At 49.1% G+C, this 20,627-nt stretch overlaps 1 protein-coding gene across 7 annotated transcripts in view; it reads left to right on the top strand.

Annotated features, from left to right (window-relative positions):
- NTM (neurotrimin) overlaps positions 1 to 20,627 on the top strand; it is a 940,510-nt gene that overhangs the window by 749,516 nt on the left and 170,367 nt on the right. For all 7 annotated transcript variants that reach the window (XM_025464869.3, XM_049109742.1, XM_049109745.1 and 4 more), the window contains one exon: positions 15,015 to 15,247. In XM_025464869.3, coding sequence (XP_025320654.1) covers positions 15,015 to 15,247 — 233 coding nt within the window. The remainder of the gene's footprint in view (positions 1 to 15,014; positions 15,248 to 20,627) is intronic.

Raw genomic sequence — 20,627 nt, 5'->3', positions numbered from 1 at the left:
CTGCCGGCCTCCACTTCCTGGGCCTCCGAGAGTGGTCGATCGGAGTGGGATCAGGGAATGCTCTGAGTTTGCTGTTGAAGGGCCAAGATCTCGGAGTACTTTATGCAGAGGAAGAACTAGCTCTCCTACGGCGCGACTAGAATCCCTCCCTACAGAGATCACTTACTAGAGAGCACCACCAAAGGCGCGGAGAGTTTCTGTAAAGGACTTGGGCAATTATTTGCCCAGTGCCCGTAGAAGAAATTACTGAGGAAGCGGCGGCCGAGGCAGCCCCAGCGCTCGGGGACGGATTAGCTGGGGGACGGTTTGCGTCTGCAGCCCCCCGCCTCCCCTCCGCCTTCAGCCTCACCCTCAGGGCTGTGCCCGGCTTCCTGCCGGCGTGGGGACACGGGCCAGAGCAGAGGACCCTCCCTGGGCTTCCCTGCCTCAGGTCCCGGGGTGAGTGCTGTACTGTCAGGGTCAAAATCGGACCCACTCTTCAGAGTGTGCCCACTGATTGTCACTCGCTGCCCCAGCAGGTCCCCTGCTTTCTTCCAGTTACGTAGCTGTTACCGTCTTTGTATCCTAAGCTCCGACAATCTAGAGGGCAAGGAGTACGTTTTGTCCTGAAGACTGGGCACCTCATCTCCGCGGGCGTGCAAGCACGGGGGGCAAATGTCTAGTGTTGAGCAGGGTGTTGTAGATGCATGTGGTCCCTCGGGAAACCTCAACGGGGGGGGGGGGGGCGACTGTATTTTCACACAGACGCTTGGTAAATATTAACACCTCCCAGTTCTTTAGAGTCCTGTATATTTGCCCTTAAATTACCCGCTTTGACCCTCATGACAACCATAAGAATTGAGTGGGCAGATGGTTGTTCCCCCTTTGACACGTATGAAAACTGAGTCACATGATGTCTAAGGACCCAGGCTTGTCACAGCAGATTAGGTCATAAAACAAGGGCCCGTACGACCCATTAATTGCACTGCTGGGGATTTACCCCAAAGATACAGATGCAGTGAAACGCCGGGACACCTGCGCCCCGATGTTCACAGCAGCAATGTCCGCAATAGCCAAACTGGAAGGAGCCTCGGTGTCCATCGAAAGATGATGGATAAAGAAGATGTGGTTTATGTATACAATGGAATATTACTCAGCCATCAGAAATGACAAATACCCACCATTTGCTTCAAAGTGGATGGACCTAGAGGGTATGATGCTGAGTGAAATAAGTCAATTGGAGAAGGACAAACATGATATGGTCTCGTTCATTTGGGGAATATAAAAAATAGTGAAAGGGAATAAGAGGGAAAGGAGAAAAAATGAGTAGAAATATCAGAAAGGGAGACAGAACATGAGAGACTCCTAACTCTGGGAAACGAACTAGGGGTGGTGGAAGGGGAGGAGGGCGGGGGATTGGGGGTGACTGGGTGACGGGCACTGAGGGGGGCACTTGACGGGATGAGCACTGGGTGTTATTCTATATGTTGGCAAATTGAACACCAATAAAAAATAAATTTATATTAAAAAAAAAGAAAGAAAAAGAAAAACAAGGGCCCGGCTAGTTCGACACCACGGAAATTAGGCCAGAAGCTCTGGGCATGGTGGCTGCTTCTCTTAAATATGAACGTGCAAGCTGAGATTCTATCAGATAAAATATACTAATTCATGGCAGCTTACAGATGGTAAAGATCTTGTTAAAATCTGAGTAACACCCAGTGCATTGTCAAGCTTTCAGCATGTTCATTACGGAGTTGTTCTTGGAATCCACTGACCCCGGGAATCACTGAATTTTTTTTTTTAATTTTATGTTGGTTTAAGGAATCAGGAGATGCAGTTTGTGAATCTGCATCTTGCGTGGCTGCGTAGCCCTGGGCTCATGAGTGAAGTCACTGTAGAGATGGAACTTCACACCCTTACCTTATGGGCTGCTGACCCACCTCTCAGGTCCCTCCAAGCACCAAATTTATATTGGTTTGTAAAGTTCTCAGCAAAAGCACCGCTTGTGCAAGACGTGAGTCGAGGGGTCGGTTCTTGGACTGAGCCTTTAGACGGGGGTCGGTTCTTGGACTCCTCACCTTTCTTCTGTACAACAGCCCATGGAATCGTCTCCCAGAGACCCACGCTTCAGGATGGTCTGCTTTTCTTTGCCTCTGCAGGAGCAGAGTGTCCATCTCAGTCTGTCTTGCTTGTCTCCGTGTCACAATTAAGAGCCTAACACCGTGCACAACACCTAGTAGGTGCGCAGTGAACCTCTGTCAAATAGATGCATAATTCGGCAAACCTATCCTTACACACCTAAGTTTATCCACACCTTTGGAGGCCCAACTAGACGTGAAGGGCAAAGAATGAGCAAGAGCAGGGGAAGCCTGGGGGTCGAATCCATGGGACTGCGGGAGGGTATTAAAAGGGTTGCGGAACGGGGAAGATCCTGTGACTCACAAAGCCCTTAACACGCCCCCTCCAGTCAGCGTGTCTACCTTGACCCTGTCCGCGAGGGCACCTGTGTTGGGATGTCGGCTGCATGCATGAGACCCAGCATGGGGGGAGGGCGTGCTTCCCTGAGGAGAGGACACCCCAGCACTCACACCGTCTCGTCTCGGAGGTGCTGGCTCCCCACCTCCACATCCTCTCCTGCGCTGCCCCCTGACCTGATTTTCATCAAGGCCCCTCCACCCACCCCCTGCCAGCCACTTAGACAGCAGCTCCGTGCTGCACACAGGAGCACTCCAGGCCGTCCCCAAGCCGACTGCTGCAGCCTTCCTGCTGCCCCTCTGCATCCCCGACCTGTCAGACCAGAACCTACACATCTGACCCCATGTGCACCTTCCTCTCTTTAGGCTCCATCTTCTCTTATGGAGAAACCTTCTTGCTTTTTCTCCATTTATGCAGATATATTTGTTGGTTTTATTTTCCTTTTTTAAAAAAAATATTTTATTTATTTATCCATGAAAGACACAGAGAGAGAGAGAGGCAGAGACACAGGCGTAGGCCCTGGGGTCATGCCCTGGGCCACGGGCAGATGCACCCCCGAGCCTCCTGGCGTCCCCGTGGAGATGTATCGTGCATCCACGGGAGCTCAGGGTTCCCTGCCCCGTGACACAGCCCCACACACGCTGCCCCCGACCGCACACCCCGACCCCTCACCATGCTCTCTCACCTTCAGTTCGTCCGCCGGCCCGGACCGCGTGTCCCTCCAAGGGCCCGGCTCCCTGTTGGCTCTCCTGGGCCTCAGGCTCTACCCGGCCCCACCACCTCTCTCTGGAGCCAGGACAGCCCTTGCCGCCCACCCAGGGCCTGACTCCAGAGCAGGCTGCGTCCCTCTGGCACCTTCTCGCGGCCTCCAGAGCACTGTCCTTTCCTCGAGGGTTTCTCTCTATCACAGAAACTTCGTGAGCCTGACACAGAGGGTTGTGTCGCTCTGGAGCCCCCGCAGCAGGCCCTGGAGACGGGAGCTGGTGATGAAGGGGCTTCCTGAGGCAGCACTCCCCGGAGAACCCAGGGAGATGGGGAGGCGGGCGGAGAGGGCAGGAAGCCTAGGTGAGGCCCAGTTCCAGGCCAGTACGGACGAGTGCGGCTTCCCCTGGATCTGCGGCCAGGCTGGCAGGTGCAGGGCCCAGCTGTCCCAGCCCCACAGCCTCCGGGGGTGCAGGCTCCCCTCCTTCCAGCCCCCTGGGTGACAGCAGAGTGGCCCTGCAGCCTCAAGGCCCACCTGCAGAGGGGGCGCAGATGGGCTGCTCCGAGCAGGAGCCCGAGAGGCCCAGAGATGGTTAAGGGGACCGAGGGAGGGGGCTGCACACCTGCACCTGCCGCGTCCTGCCCACTGGGGAGGGAGGACCCAAGGGCCCCAGGCCCGTTGTGCACCCCCTCCTCGCCGTTCCCCCACCCCGTGCTTCAGATCCTGTGGCAGGCTGGCACAGCCCTGCTCGGGGGACCCGGTCTCACTGGAGCCCAGAGAAGAGGGCAGCACCGAGGCGTGTCCTTCCCCAGGGTGAACACACCTGGGAGACCTTTCTCTGGGCCTTTCCAGGCCTCCCACCATCCTTGGTGAGCGAGAGGACGCAGGCGGCCAGACATGCCCTTGGCCCCCTGTCCCCACTGGTCCTGTGGCCCGCAGGCCCATTAACAGGAACCAGTGTGAGGGGTTGGCTTCGGCTGAGGGGCAGTTCCTCCAACAAGCGACCGTCCCGGGACAGGTGAAGAAATCCGACGGCAACCGCGCCCCGCTGTGGTCCTCTGCTTGGGGACTGAGGACTGCGAAGGACAGCAGGCCCGGGCCAAGGCTGCTCCTTCTGCTGCGAGCTCTTGTCTTTCTGGGAGGTGCGTCCTGCCTCCCAAGGTAGCACATCACACAGATGAGCTATCTGGAGAGGCCCAATTAGCTCCTTTCCACTTAATTACTGTTACGTCTCCTTGTAGCAAATGCTGCTTTCTGGCCCCTGGGGACGCTTCGTCTTCTCAGGCCAACGGGGGATACATGAGGCGGGAACAGTGCCAACTCCACGTGGTTCCGTTCTTCTCCCCGAAGCTGGCTCAGCCTTGCGGAGGGGGGGGCGGGAGGGGGGCTGGAGATGGCACCTGGGGGCCCAGGGGCAGCCAGCCTGCTCCCCGCCGCCCTGGCTCTCACGCAGGCCCCAGGCCGCCGTCTGAGACCCGGCGGCACCGCGGAGAGGAGATAGCGTGTAGCCAGGGTCCCCGAGTGAGAACACGCGGGAGGCCCCTCGGCCCAGAGGCTCTCTTGGTCGTTTTGGGATCTGGGCTTTAGTGGGCCGGGCCGTTCTGCTGCTGTGCTGTGGGAGTCTGGCAGCGGGCTGGCTCTTCCTTCCCACAGGAGGAAAAAGAGCTCTGGCCTCCAAAAAGAGCTCTGGCATCGCTTTCCCCCCCGACCTGTGTTTCCCTGACACGGGGTCATGCGTGCACCCAGTCTCCGGGTGGAGCACCATGTAGAAGGGCAACCTGTGGACCGACTGTCAGAATTGCCTGGGCGGCCTTCGCCCTCGCTGGCGGGAAGGAGGGTGCTAGCAGCCAGTGGTCCAGGGTGTGGCTTTGGCCTGCTCGGCCTTGGGACTCTTCCCGTCTTGGGGATGTTCAAGGCGGTCTTCATCTGGGAGGGGCGCTGGAGGCCGGATCCAGGCCTCGGGGGAGGGATTTGCAGTTGTGCCAACAAGGTGCAAGTGTTCGAGCCTGTGCCAGACTTGGAGTCAGAGTGACCCCCACGCCGGCCTCATCTGAGGCTGATGTGAGGCGCAAGGCCTGCCAGGCTGGTCCATCTTTCTTAGCCGCTCCTGGCCTGGGCTTTCGAGGAGGCGGGCACTTCCACACGCCTTTTCCAGCATGCAGCACTGCATGTCTAATATGGACTGTCGGGGATCCCTGGGTGGCTCAGTGGTTTAGAGTCTGCCTTTGGCCCAGGGCGTGATCCTGGAGACCTGGGATCAAGTCCCACATCGGGCTCCCTGCATGGAGCCTGCTTCTCCCTCTGCCTGTGTCTCTGCCTCTCTCTGTGTGTCTCTCATGAATAAATAAATAAAATCTTAAATAATAATAATAATAATAATAATAATAATAATATGGATTGTCCATCCTACTTTACCTGAGCAAGCCCTGACTTTCCCAGTATCATTGGACCGGATGATAGTGAGTGATGTGCTCCCTACCAGCACCCTGCTGGTCTGGGTCCAGCTTCTTCAGGTCGAAGCTCCATCCTGGGTGAAGGCTTTACATAGAGCAGCTGGTGAGGACCAGGATAGGAGACGCAAAACAGAAGCAAAAAGGATTGCAGATAGATTCATTTGCTGGAATCACATTTCTTTCCACGCCAGGAAGGGCCACCCACTGGAAGACAAAGAAGCAAGATCAATTTGGGTGCCTTTTATAGCCATTGGTATTATTATTGTTTTTTTTTTTTTGAGGTTGCCACTGGAAAGTTCTTCACTTTGGTTCTCTGGTTCTTCTTGTCTTCGGAATAAATTCAGAAATCTTTCACACAGCGTACTGTACAAGCCACCTACAAGAGTCAGGGTTCCTGCAGGGAAAAAAGATGGCATGCTCGAATTGAGTAATCTGAAGAGAGTTAATAAAGTGGATATTTGCAAAGGTAGAGCCAAAGTGTAGGAAAATGGGATAATCAGGACCACAGGGCTGGCATAGGAGGGCATCATTAACCCCCGCAGGGCAGAGGGGATAAAAAGGAGGAGGTCACAGCTCCCACCAGAGAGGGAGGGCTGTGTGGAGACTACTGGGCAGTCCCAAACCCCCTTTAGAATTTGAGTTAGCTTTGGGTTTTTGTAACCGGCACACATCAAAATGTTGCACCAATCATTTCAGACAAGTTCTGGCCCACCTATGACCTCCTCCATCCCATCAGACAAACTCAACGGGAAGCCAGAGGACAGGGGATCCTGTAGATGTGACCCGCATTGGTCAGTCTGTGGTGGATCCAGGGGACACAGGAGCCTAACAGTGCACTCACTCCCTGGCCTCATCTTCCCTAACTTTTCTCTTCCTTCAAAGCCACAGCCCCCATAAAGTCCAATTTCCAGCCTTCTGCAAACATGCCAGGAATTTTTAAAGCTCCATTGTGCTTTGCTCATGTTCTTCCCTCTGCCTGAAAGGCCATGTCTGCCCTCTTGTATTTAACAAGCGCCTTCTAACCTCAACATCCGCCCTGACCCTCACAAGATCCAAATTGTCCTGAAAGTAACCAGGAGCCCTTGGAATAAAGAAACAAATACATAATTCTTGCCTTCCCAGACTCCACCTATCACAGGAAGAGGGACACTAAACAGAAATACAGACCAGGATGAAAATATGTCTGGAGATCATTCATGGGGGATTAAACAATTTTTTTGCAAAGGAAAGGTAGTGAGGATACAAAACAATATAATAATATTTAAAATTGGCCTTGATGGGGGATAGGAATTTGTGTAAACCACAGCAAGGAAGGGCATTTCAAATACAGTGAGTTATTGAATCTTGCAAGTGAACAGAGTCCTCGGGTAACAGTTAGAAGTAGTCCTATATACCCGATGCGCGTCTTGCCTAAAGCAGTGGGGGATGGGAGGTGAGATGCGGCTTTGCAGGAGATCCTGCACTGAAGCGCAAGGTCAGATGGTGGATGAAGTCCAAGGCAAATTGCCACCAAACTTTCCCTCAGCACTTTTGGGTTCTTTTGCCTAGGAAATGTTGGTTTTTACCAAGGGGTTCCAGAGACCCTCCTCTATGTTTGGACAATGTTGTGTTTGTCAGGAAAAGGGATAAGGAAAAAAAAAAAAAAAAAAAAAACAAAAAAAAACAAAAAAAAAAAACCCTCCTGGCTGCTTGGCTTTGGTCACCTAGGGAAAAAAAAAGTCTCTGTTGCTTTTGTCTATAGCTGGATGACACAATTAAGGTGACCTATCGCCCCCATTGAGTAAGGAAGTGGCTTGTGGGAGCTCTGGCTTAGAAATGTGATTATCACCTACTGGGCAGTCCCAAGCCCCCTTTAGAATTTGAGTTAGCTTTGGGTTTTTGTAGCTGGCACAAATCAAAATGTTGCGCCATTCATTTCAGACAAGTCATGGCCCACCTAGCTCAGCAGTTTGTTCTGAGATGATGCTACTTTATTTGCCTTGGACAGGAAGGACAGATGGATAGGTGTGCTTATGGAGAGCACTTCCTGGAGGTCCACAAAGCCAAACCTTCTGGATTTATATCTTCAAGACATTAGAGACGTAGAGGGAGATAGACTCCAGGGTTTTGATGCCCTCAAAGGGTGAGCACGCATCGAGGGAGGTGTGTGTGTGTGCATTTTGTATTGTAAATGCAGGCGGAGGATTTATTTACCCTCACAACCTGGGGCTTTTCTGGACACGGGCTATATGATCTTTTACTTCTCAAGAATCTGTGAAAGGGGAGAGATGTTTAAACAAAAAAGCATCAACAGATATTTACTGAATGCTTACTTTGTACTCAACTGGAGGTTGTGTAGGGGCACGTGAGAAAACTAAAGCATCACCCTTGTTCTCGAGAACTTACCATCTAGCCAGTGATGCAACATACACACACAGGAGATGAGAAAGCAGCATGGATAATAGATTGTAGAACCGCATTGTTTGTTGAGTTTCTACTACATGCAAAGCAAGGCATTTACATGCATGGTTCCATTTAATCTCTCATTAGCCCCATGCAGGAGAAAATGTTATTTCCATTGCAGATGAGTAAAACGAAACTCGGAGAGGTTCAGAGGGCCCGTTGAGGCAATAAGCACAGACCTGGGACTTTGATTCCAGCCATCTGAGTTCAGAGCCTGATCTCTTGGCTCTCCCCCCACCTTAGACCCCAGCTACCCGCCAGCAGTGTGAGCTCCCAGGGCAGTGTGTGCACAGCTGGGCTTTACCCCCCACCCCGGCCTTTCCCCTCTATTTTAAGACTTCTGCTTCTACCCAGGCATGGGCAGCTTTGTCATTTTCATAACTAAGAAAGATTTCATAGCATGCATCTGTTTTTCTTTTCAATGTTAAGCCAAACCCATAGTAGTTGAGGGATTCAAGGCCAGTGTGAACTGAGTGTTAAGTTCAGTATTTTTGTCTCTATGATCCAGAACAATTTTATGAATATCAACCTGAGTGTTGATGCATAAGTTTGGCAACCGCATTAGGGATGCCGTCTTCTACAATAAAGAGCTGAGGCACCAGTGATGTCTGAATTTTCAGCAGGTTGGTGATGAAGCATCTTGCTTTGTGTGTTTGTTGGTTCCCCCCAGAAACAGGTCTGGAGGACGCCCATGCCAACTCCATGGGACTGGGTAGCAGCATTTCTCAGCCATCCACATGGTAATGATGCTCCATGAAGCCTGCAGGGAGAGGCGGGGCACAAGCCAAATGCTCAGAGGAACCAAACTTAGGGGCAGCTGGAGCATTTCTGTGCAGTAAGAGGAGATTGTGACCAGGTGCTGTGAAGGGCGGAAGCTCTTATTTTACTATAGTCTCAAGCGTTGCTTGAGACGTGTTGCTTTTCAAAAGCAGTTAAGGGGCCATTTGATAGAAGGAATGGTTGGATTACCCACTGTCTGGATCCATTATAGTCCTCAGATCTTCAGGCAGGTGTGTTTAAGAAAGGCCAAGCCTGGATTTTTCTCTCTTTCTTCAATAATCCTTCTCTTTATTTCAACACTCTCTTTGTCTGTCCTTAGAAGATTCCAAGCAGATTCTTTGGCTCTATTTTTCGTCCAGTTTCTAGACACACACTCCCTGCCTCCCTCCCTTTCTCATTTCCTCCCAGATCCCAAAGTAGCTTGAGGCCTCAAGTCCATACTTTTATGGTTTTATCTCTGCAGCCCCTCGTCCCGGGCATACTTAATCATTTTTTTTTCTGTTTCTCTACGTATAAATGCAGCAAGTGTAATAAAGCCACTATTCATCAGCAAGAGATTAAGGACAGAGAGGGCTGCATTTTTAGAGCTTTTGCACAATTGGTACAGCTGCAGAAAATGACAGGTGTGACAGCTTTCTCTGCCATACACTGTGCTCAGGTGCGAGGTCCAGCGTGGGCGTGTGTGGCTGGTCTTCTGTCGACTACACATGAACCTTCTCATCATTAAAGAAAATGCGTTGCTGATCCAATGCAAGCTACACACCCTGGCTGATCTTAGTTCAGATAGAACAGGCTTGCTCTCTTTAAGAAGAAATTTCTCCAAGAAAAGGAGCAGGGTGCAGACATGCAGACTGAGAAGGGCACTGTGGCTCGTCAGTGAAATGCTAAGGAAGCATCTCTACTAGGCTCTGTCTGTCTGTCTGTCTGTCTGTCTGTCTGTCTGGGTTTTACCAGGATATTGCATAGGTCAGGCCATGTGCTGCCCATGGGGATTACACACAGGAGGAGTGCCACAGGCCTGGTGGGAGGGGAAGACCATTGACACAAGCCCTGAAGGCCGATGGCCACAGGCCAGAGGGTTGGAGGATGGAAGTGAGGGCAGCATCGAGGCTGGAGGACAGGGGACTTTCAGAGTTGAGAGATGTTTGGAGTCAGAGAAGTGGGAGTTCCAGGGCTCAGGCCAGAAGGCGTAGGTCTGTAAAGGTGGTTTCTCTTTGTATGTCTGGCAGGATGGGTGGAGAAGATGCTTGGGTTGGGAGCTTAGTGTAGCTCAAGGATTCAGGGTAAAGGTGAGAGGTGGGGCACCTGGGTGGCTCAGTCGGTTGGGCGTCCCACTCTGGATTTCAGCTCAGGTCATGATCTCAGGGCCAGTAGATCAAGCCCCACATTGGGCTCTGCACTCAGTGGGGAGTCAGCTTGAAAGTCTGTCTCTCTCTGTTCTTTTGCCCTTCCTCCTACTTGCTCCATATTTGCCTCTCTCTCTCCCTCTCTCTCTTTCTCTGAAATAAGTATATATATATATATATATATATATATATATATATATATATATATATATATATTTTTTTTTTTAAGTGAGAGGCTTTCAAGATTTGGGCAGGGCACTTTCAACTCCTCTGTCTCTCCGTTCCCCCTTCCTGGCCTGTGTCACCCTGACCTGTGACTATTTCCCAACGACAAGTGGCCATCAGCACCTGCACTTGTATGGATTAGGGAGTGTTGAGTTTGAAGCCTTCCCTACTCCCAGGTAACCGTGCAGTTAATTACCTTCCTGAAGGACATGAAATACCATGGTGTGTTTGAGGAGTCATTTTGTAGGACTAGGTTAAGGGCCAACTCTGCAAAAAAAAAAGGGGGGGGGCACCTGTTGATAGCATTTCCCATTCTAACCTTCTACAGACTCCCCACAAGCCAAGGTATTCTGGCTGAGGGAGCAATTATGCTTGCTTTTACTTTTTTTTTTTTTTTTAACCTGGGAGAATAGTCTCCTCGACATTATTGTGGAGACTCGATAAATGAGACAGATAGATGGGGACAGGTATGAGGAGGTGACAGTAGTTGGCTGCCAAGTTACCTTTGTGATCCATCTCTGCAGAAGCCGGTGGTAATGCCATGGAGACTCTGCAAGACTGATGCCCAGCAGTGACAGTTTGGACATCTAAACATGACCTTGGATGTGCCCAAAACCACAGCTGAAGCTATGCCAGCTTTTCAGTGTAGTATATCACAAGGGCCGCATAACCGTGCTGGAAATTGGCTGCGTTCGGAGCGTTAGCGTATCTGCAAATGAACATCTTTGGCCCTGGAAGCACGGCGCAGAGCAGTGAGACTACTTCGTTTCAGTCAGTTTCCAATAATTAGACACTCACAGGAAGCCCAGGACCGTCCTCTCGGATTCATCGAGAGGCTGAGATGCCCCCACTGTGGGCATCAAAAACAATTATTCAAGCCGTGTAGAGGTTGTTGATCAGAATTTCCTGCACCACAGCCGGCCATTCACCTGGTGTCTGGTCACATTTTAGCTGCTGGAGGAGAAAATAGCTGGGCCTCCGCTCTGGCTTCCCAGAACATATCGGTTACAAGGAAGTCCTCTCCTGGAAAGTATGGGAAACTATTTCAAACCAGAATCATTTCCTAGTGCCCACTCACTCTGTAGCTCTCATTTCACCAGAAACCAGATGTCTAAAATAATGGATTTCAAAATGTGGTCTCTAGACCAGGGAGGGGCCCAGGAATCCGTATTTTATTAGGGCTTTTGGGTGATTATGATGAGCATTGAATTTAAATATTGAAGGGTCCTGGGGTGGGCTTATAAGGACATTCAAAAATACTGATTGTGAAACAAAACAAAATAAAACTGGGTGTGAATCCTGAGTCTGCAGCTTAACATCACAGTGATTCTAATGAATTCGATAATTTTTTCAATTTGCATATTTTTTAACTTGACTTAACCCCATCTGTAATCTGGCATTAATAAGCGAACCCACCAAGTTCTTGAGAAGATAGTCTATATAATAGGCTTGCATAGTACCAATCATACAATAAATATGTATTCAATAAACATTAGCCATTATATGAATTTTATGAATTTCACATCTCACTTAGATCCAAGCAAAATCTATGTTTTTGAGGATTTTTTTTCTTTTCTTTCTTTCTTTCTTTCTTTCTTTCTTTCTTTCTTTCTTTCTTTCTTTCTTTTTTTTTTTTTTAGAGAGAGAGAGACAGTGGGGAGGGAGAGAGAGAGGGAGAGAGAGGGACTCTTAAGCAGGCTCTGAACTCAGCAGGGCTCCACGTCATGACTCTGAGATCATGACCTGAGCCAAAATCAAGAATTGGGTACTCAAACGACTGAGCCACCTAGGCACCCCACCCCCACCCCAAGCAAAATTTAGAACAGGGCCCACTCTTAAGGTAATTAAGACAGATAACATCCCAAGTGTATTACTAGTAAAGTATGCTGTGGAGTCTGTTGTTCTTCCAGGGTTTCACACCACTGTGCTTCAAAGCCCACATTTCAGGTGAGGCAGCCCAAGAGGATGAACGTCAGGAATGCCTGTGAGGAACCTAAGGGAAGGGATAAATAGCATCAGGTGCTTCCTCTCTGTTGGCTGTACTTTACTACCTCTCATTCAACTCTCGGAGTATTCTAGGCATTGCCATCAAAGCCAGAGGAAGACTTAAAGTACATTCTAGACAAGCCCAAACTTCATGTGGATTCTGTTACCTAGAGATTTTATTAAAATGCACATTCTAGGGATCCCTGGGTGGCGCAGCGGTTTAGCGCCTGCCTTTGGCCCAGGGCGTGATCCTGGAGACCCGGGATCGAATCCCACGTCAGGCTCCCGGTGCATGGAGCCTGCTTCTCCCTCTGCCTCTGCCTCTGCCTCTCTCTCTCACTGTGTGCCTATCATAAATAAATAAAATAAATTAAAAAAAAAAAGAAAATTTTAAAATGCACATTCTAAATCATTGCAGCTGAGGCGGGGCCAGAGTCTCTGCATTTCTACCAGGCTCCAATGGGATGGTGATCTGTCGGTTTTCTGACCACACTTGCACATAGGGAGGTGTTAGACTAGTGCTACCCCAACCCTAATGTTCATACATCACGTCTCTAGATTTGTGCAGGTCAAGGAATGGTCGAGAGCCAACAGCGTAGGCATCACTTGAGAGCCTACAAAAAGTGCAGACTCTCAGGACACACCCCAGACCTACCAAATCAGAATCTGCATTTTCATAAGATTCCTAAGAAGCGTTGGTAAGCACAACAAAGTCTGAGTGAGATCCACACAGGGTATGCATTTATTCAAACAGAGCCCTGCCCATGGTTCAATGCTCTACTCTCAATATCCTGAAACTCTTAATAATTCTTGAACAAAGAGCTCCAGATTTTCATTTTATACTGAGCTCCCCAAAGTATGGAGCTGAGCCCAGACACATGGCTCTGCACCAGTGTTTTTCAAATTTTGGTAGGTATATGACCCAACTGGGACATTGTTAGAAATCCTTGTTTCTGGATACTCACAGACTGAATCAGTAGGGCAGGAGCAGAGACTAAAAACTTGTGACAAACCCCACATGTGATTCTGATGCAATTGGCCCATTCCCTTGACCTTTCCCTAGTAACATCCTCCATTATTTCCGTCCTGCGTTGTCCGGGAAACACAGTGAACAGCACAGAACTTGCTGGACACCAGAGCAAAGGTGTTTCTGGTTGAGCAGCTTTCCCTACAGGCATTCTCAGCAAGGCTCCCCACCTATGCCTGAGTGGCCCTGCAATGATCCTGTGACATTTACACAAGTACAAGCGGAAAAAAAATGCATGATACAGGATATCTCCTCTTGAGATCGACCGCCTGGGGAAGGCTGGTGTGTTCAGCAGCAGTTCTTAGTTTTTTTTTTTTTTTTCATCATAGACCATTTTGAGAACTCAATGGGGGCAATTGTCCCTACTTACTGAAAAATCCCCCTTCGCCCTTTCCGAGGAGCACACGGGACTAGGAATGAGACGGATGCCCTGGCTGAGATGTCTGTCACTTCCTAGCTCCCTAATCTGGCCAAGTCGCCAGACTATGCCAAATGGTGGAGTTCTGATCTTTAAAGTAGAGAATGGGTAAGATCATCTACTTCACAGATTTGCTGCAAGAATCAAAAGAGACAGTGTGGATGTAAAAGCATTTTGTACACTGCAAAAGAATGTATAAATTTGAGGCATCATTATACATACTGAGCTACATTGCTATTTCCAGCATTATAGTTAGGATCAGGACACTGTGTTTGTGAATGTAGCCTAAGGCCATAGAACATTCTTGGTGTATTGAGAGAGGGAAATGAATACAGACAGGGAGATGTGATTAGGACTTGGCGAGAGAAGCTGGGAGATTTGAAAGTGTAAGGAAAGAGAAGGGAGCTTCCACAATTTGGGGACTCCAGATGCAAAAATAAAAAAGACAAAATCTATTTTTACATGTGCAAACAGTTTTGAGATTTTGGAAAATGCCTTTAGTCTCGCAGTAATTGAACATTTCTGCCCCTGGGTGTAATGAAGATAAATAGCAATGGTGGTGGTCCATATTTAGTTTTGACTTCAGAAGCCTTCTGTTAGAATTCGCTATTCTGAGATAACGTTTAGTAGTTAAAATCTGGGTCTCTGATCTAGCACATATTATCTGTGTGGCTTGGGAGAAATATTTAGTTTCTTTGTTCTTCCATCACTTTTACCAACAGAACCTTGCTTGTAGGGCTGTCACCAGTGCTGGATGACTTAGTACTCCCCAAATGCCTACAGCATGGGAATCCTTGAGCAAAGGGAGAGCCGATGGTGCTCTGAGGATCTAGCCGTTCTGGGTATGGAAGATGCCTCCAGTTATGATCATGAATAGTTACGACTTTGGAAGTAGTCCTTTGCTCAGGTGCATTCAGAAGCACTGACCTGGTCAGGACCCAGAAGTCTCAGATGGCCAGTGTTCTGAGGCTATAATCCCACAAGATCTCTGCTGCCCACTTCCAGAAAGTGAGACTCATGACAAACCAAACAGGAAATGTGTGTGTCTATACTGGGGCGCAGGGGATGGTGAAGATAAGGCATGGTGACAAGCCATCCTAGCATTGCTAAGAAGACCTGACTCTGATGGCTCCCCCTTCTCCTCTGGTCCCTGGACTCACATGTCTGGTTTTCCTTCCAGGTGCACAATTGATAACCGGGTTACCCGGGTGGCCTGGCTAAACCGCAGCACCATCCTCTACGCCGGGAATGACAAGTGGTGCCTGGACCCACGCGTGGTCCTCCTGAGCAACACCCAAACCCAGTACAGCATCGAGATCCAGAATGTGGATGTGTACGACGAGGGCCCGTACACCTGCTCTGTGCAGACGGACAACCACCCGAAGACCTCGAGGGTCCACCTCATTGTGCAAGGTAGGCGGGGCTTGGCTGTTCGGTCTTGGTGCACGGCTGGGAGAGCCCGTGTCCAGCACTGTTTCTGTGATCCTCAGCAGAGGTGCGTTTTGTGTGTTCCATCCAGCCAGGACAACAGGACGACTAATTGTCATTTATCATTAGAAGCTGAATTTTGAAATAAGTTTTCCTGTTGAATAAGACTAGGATCTTTTTTTTTTTTTTTTTTTTGCTTTCATTCCAATATATTTTCTCAGAAAATTATCTTCTAATTATTGCTTTCCTTGGCTTTTTTCTCCTCTTAAGATCTTTTTTTTTTTTTTTTTTTTTTTTTTTTTGTGGTTCCATATAGTTCTAAGCTTGCTTTATTTTAAGACCAGTGTTTTAGTTCTTCTGGCACTACATACACGCCATACCCTCCCACAGCCTTCAAAGAAAGCAGAGCCCGTCACAGATGCTCTAAACGCCCACTTGGGACACACCCTTCACAGCCACCCCCACTGTCTCCGGCTTGCTCGAGTCTCTCATCTCCCAGCCCTGGCTTTCCGACGCCACTTCTCCCTTTTAATAACCTTCACCTGATTCTCTGTGTTTGGTGTCACCCCAAGTCCCTGCCCCCTCTTACTGCACCCCTTACCCCTGGCCTTTGAGGCCTGTGTACTGGCTTTGCGTTTGCATCTCCCCTGCTTGTGCCCTGCCCGTGCTTCTCAGGCCCTGGCGGTGGTCCTCGCCTGTTCCCCCAGGAAGCAGAACCGGCCCGGGGCGTTCACGCACTTTCCCGTGGGGGACAGCCCTGATGAGGGAGGAAGAGCCAGGAGCCAGACGCTTGCTGCTTTCTGGCTGGGACACTCCAATCAAGTTGCTGACCAGGCTTCGGGGTTTCCTTCTGTAAAAAGGAGTCACTGTTGTGACGAGCTTGCTAAATTTTACGTGACCCTTAGAAGTAGGCCTGGCACCTCATGCTGTGTGTTAGCCATCAAGATTTTCAAAATATTGATAGTACTTTTTAGATTTTTGCAACTCTTCTACAGTGGACCCAGCACCCCATCATCTCATCCCAGAAGCTTAAGCTCTGAGTAGTGGAGCCCGGCTCCTCTACCGAGGTCTCCTTTGCAGCCTGGTTCTCAGCTCCTTCAGCCAGCTGAAAGGCATCCAGGGTGAGAAGCTCCTCCAAGGGAGGCTCCTTTGGCCACCGCTCCTTGTCAGGGTGCCTGAGGAAAGGAGGGCCTGGCAGATGAGTAGCTGGAGAAACAAGGGCAGGAGAGTGGCTGGAGAAGGAAGAATGCAAAGGAACGGAAGGAATTATGGGAACGTAACCTGCGAGAAAGGAGGAGGGTGCTCGAGAAAGGAGGAGGGTGCTCGTCCTGGGCTGTGGGCGCGATCGATGGTGAAGGGCGAGCTGAGGCGAGTAGGGAGGAGACACGGCTACAGCAAGGCAACGGTGGCTTGGCTCTGGGCGGGACCGCAGGGACGTCTTTGCCCCTCGTGCTGGGGCAGAGCTTGGCCATACCGTGTGGTGCTTCTTTCTTTTTCTCACTCCTCTAAAAAGAAATTATTATGGCTTTTTTCTATTAATTGGTTCCTGGTTTTCAAACTGCTGGATGCAAACAGCATTTTTTAAAGGAAATGGAATTGCATAGAAGGTATCAGTGTATCACAAACAGCAGACTAAGTATCATCACGTAAGACTTATGTCTTAGGGTGTGTACATTTTTGATATAAAATACATTTTGGGGGGCGCCCAGGTGGCTCAGTCAGTTAAACGTCCGACTCTCAATCTCAGCTCAGGTCTGTGAGTTCAAGCCCTGTGTTAGGCTCCACGCTCCGGGTGGGGCCTACTTAAAAAAAATAAAAATATCAATCAGTCAATAAAAACAAAAAAAAAACATTTGTTTTCTTTTTTTTTTATGGTGGATAGTTGCTCGAAACGTAGTTTAAGGATCACATTTGATGAGGAGGTCCGGCAACCGTGCCAGTGGCACCATCTGTAATTGATCTCTACCAGGGGATGCTTCTGAAGCCATCCCCCATGCTGCCCTCAGGCCCGCCCTGCACACACTGTAGAGAGCAGGATGTCCCCACAGTGACAAAGAGAAGTTAGCAAATGCACACTAATATAGATACTTGCTTTAGGAAGCAGCGCCTTTCTGGAACTGGACTATTGAAGGAATAGTGGAAAATGCTCAAACCTCCCTGAAAATAAGCACCATATTTTTGTTTTGTTTTGTTTTTCTTAAGACATCCCCTCCCAACACACACACCCACACACCCACACGTCCCTGCCCTAAGTACCTGGGGGAGCGCCTGACCCAAGGCACACATATAATAAACGCTTATTGAAGCAAATAGCTGGAATTGTAGTCCGGAGGTCTTACATAGGCTCGGAGAGGGAAAGTGGAATGCATGTGGGGGTAGAGACGTGGGAGGGGCGAGGCGAGGGGGTCTACATCAATCTTCGCTCATGTCCAAGCTAATGGAAAATGTCTAATCCCCAGCTAGATGTTTACATCTGTGACTTGGCTAGGTGGCCTCTTAGCATGACACACCACCTCAAGTATTGGAATCTCATCTTGGGCTAATTTTCGAATGCTGATGGGTGTATTGATCTGGAAACAAGCTAGGTTAAAAAAGGCACTGGTCTTGTACACAGACTCAGCCCAAGCTAATCCGCTGTCGATATGCCTGGGCTGAGCATTATTGACACTTTAATGAATAGTGGACCATAGTTTTTCAGAGCCAACCTGTCCCCCCCCTCTTAAAAGCAATCAGACAAACTAAATAGAGCCAGACTCCCTCACTTCTGTATTGGAAAGAGGATACATCACCATCCAGGATTGAAAAAAATAAAAGAAATATATTTATCTTGGGATCATTTATTGTACTGAACATAAACCCTAATTCCCCTAGCAGGAGCTGACTGTCTGGATTTTGTTGAAGTTGCTATTCAACCCTAAACAGAACGCGGCTGGAATGAAAGTCAGACATATTAAGTTTTCAGAATGGTCTTACAATCATTAAACACTCACACATATATACTCACACACACAAACACACACACATAATAGCAGCAGAAGAAAGAACCAAACCGACGGTATATGTATTTACACATAAGCAGTCAGCTTCACTTACAAATAAACCCCCGCAGAAGGGAGGTAGTCACACGTTCGTGGCATCATGTGAGCTGCTTAAGGGAGACATCATGCATTTCCTCTTGTTATCAAATTACCCTTTGGGACCCACTAGGTCTTTGTTCTAGATCTTCTCCATGGTTGTGATTCAGTATGTTCAGTTCTCACTGGCAGCTGTGATGCCATCTTCGCAGCTGCCTGAGAAGCAGACCTTTGGCCCTCTGTGCACACTCTCATTAGTGCCTTCATTCCTTCATAGGGGAAATAATCACTGAGAAACAGCTCTGGTTACTGGTACTTTGGCCAACTGCTTAGCACACAGAGATTGAATAAAAAGCTGCCTTTGCAGAGTTAGTTCCCATGCATGTGGGGATGGACTTCTACGATATTTGCTCAAGTCATGCCCACAAATTTGTTGGGGATCCCTGGATGGCGCAGCGGTTTAGCGCCTGCCTTTGGCCCAGGGCGTGATCCTGGAGACCCGGGATCGAATCCCACATTGGGCTCCCGGTGCATGGAGCCTGCTTCTCCCTCTGCCTGTGTCTCTGCCATTCTCTCTCTCTCTCTGTGACTATCATAAATAAATAAAAATTAAAAAAATATATTCTTAAAAAAAATTTGATTTCTGGAAGTATAGCTACTATTGGCTGAATCCTTGTAGGGCACCCACCTACTCCAGTTGCTCCTGGAAACACCTGAGGAGTGGGTCCTCTTACCTGCATCCTATCTGATTATACATTTTAATAGAATTCAGAAATGACTTGTACAGAAATCAGACTGGTTTTATTATATGGCAGCTGAATTTCCTGGTGCTCCTAAGCATGAATCTATCCCTTAGCTCAGGCATGGGGTGAAGGGCTAAGGGCCTTTCTTTGGTTGGTGTTTTCAAGAGCTTCAGTTGAATACATCATCTCCAGTCCTTCCAATTGTTAGGACAGCCTTTCATTGGTGGAAAGTTCTAGATGTGTTTTTTTTTTCTTTAAAAAGTAGCTCTGGGGGTACCTAAATTCTCCTAAATCTACCCCAAGCTGATGGAGACGGGGGTGGTTTGTGAAGGTCCCCGCAGGGCAGGTCAAGTGGCTGGAACATGGACTGGGTTGGTCTGGCCTGGGCTGCAGAGGAAGGTCCCTGCAGGGGGCAGCGTAGTGGTTGGAGGAGCAACTCTTAAGTGGAGCCATGGGGAGCACCAGGTGGAGTAAGGATGCATGCCCAACCATGGAGATCTCTGTCTCCATGGGCCAGAGTGTTAGAGCAGCCTGCCAGAAGGTGACAGTTCTTCCAATTTGCATCGTCCAAGGTCAACATAGAGGTACGAGTGGGCTTGTGGCTGCAGGCCCTGAGCCCAGGTGATCATGGGAGCAAGTCTTCTAGACAAGCCAGGAATAAGGGACAGCTTTGACGAAGAGAGTGGCCCTGGAGGCTGTGTGGAAGGAGGAAGAGGAAAAGACATCAGGGGCTGGTGGCAGGAAGAGGCAGGGGATGGGAAAACTGAGTGAAGTACCTGCTCAACACCATGGCTATGTAAAATTAAACAAGCTAACACCAATTAAAATTTAAAATTTATTACTTTGGTCGCATTAGCTTCATTTCAGGTGCTTCTGTAGCCATGTGTGACCAGTGGCTACGCTAGTAGGCAGTGTAGAAGTAGGTTATTCTCTCCTCTCAGAAAGTTCTTTCAGGCAGTGCCATACGTGATTGCCATTATGGGCCAGTACGTGTAAAAGTAGGAGTGGGTTTCATTAACTTAAGGGGTCGGGTGTGGTATGGAAAAGAGAATGGAAATTTGGAGAGAAGATGGAAATAAGAAAAGACAGAGGTCTTTTAAAGACAAGAGAGGGTTATTACCAAGATAGGGGACTGGAAGAGAGGATAGGCCAGAGTCTGAGGAGGTATCCAAGGGAATATAGAGAGAAGTAGGGCTGGCTACATGTGGGCGTGGAGGGGCGAGGGGGCACACCAGGATGTTTTACCTGCAGGTTCTGGGGCAGGTGATCCCAACTCACCTAAGCCTCATGCAGTAGAGCATCGTGTGGCAGTGCCATGGAGCCCCTCAGATCCTTGGACTTCTTAATTTGTAGAAGCCTTAAATACTCCATCCATAAGGAGTTTGTGAGAAGTAAGAAATACCACCCACACGTTTTCACGCCCACTTAGGCAGCCTGAACACAATCTTTTAGGCCAGCGTGAGGGAGATCCATTTTAGATTTATTGAAAATGGGGTCTAATGATTTCCATCCCTTTGACCTTAGGGTGTTCTGCTTTGTGCGTGTAAT

The sequence above is a fragment of the Canis lupus genome, chromosome 5 (genome assembly GCF_003254725.2).
Source record: "Canis lupus dingo isolate Sandy chromosome 5, ASM325472v2, whole genome shotgun sequence".
Classification (NCBI taxonomy): domain Eukaryota; kingdom Metazoa; phylum Chordata; class Mammalia; order Carnivora; family Canidae; genus Canis; species Canis lupus.
The sequence above is the reverse complement of the archived record's forward strand: the minus strand, read 5'-3'. Positions and strand labels throughout refer to the sequence as shown.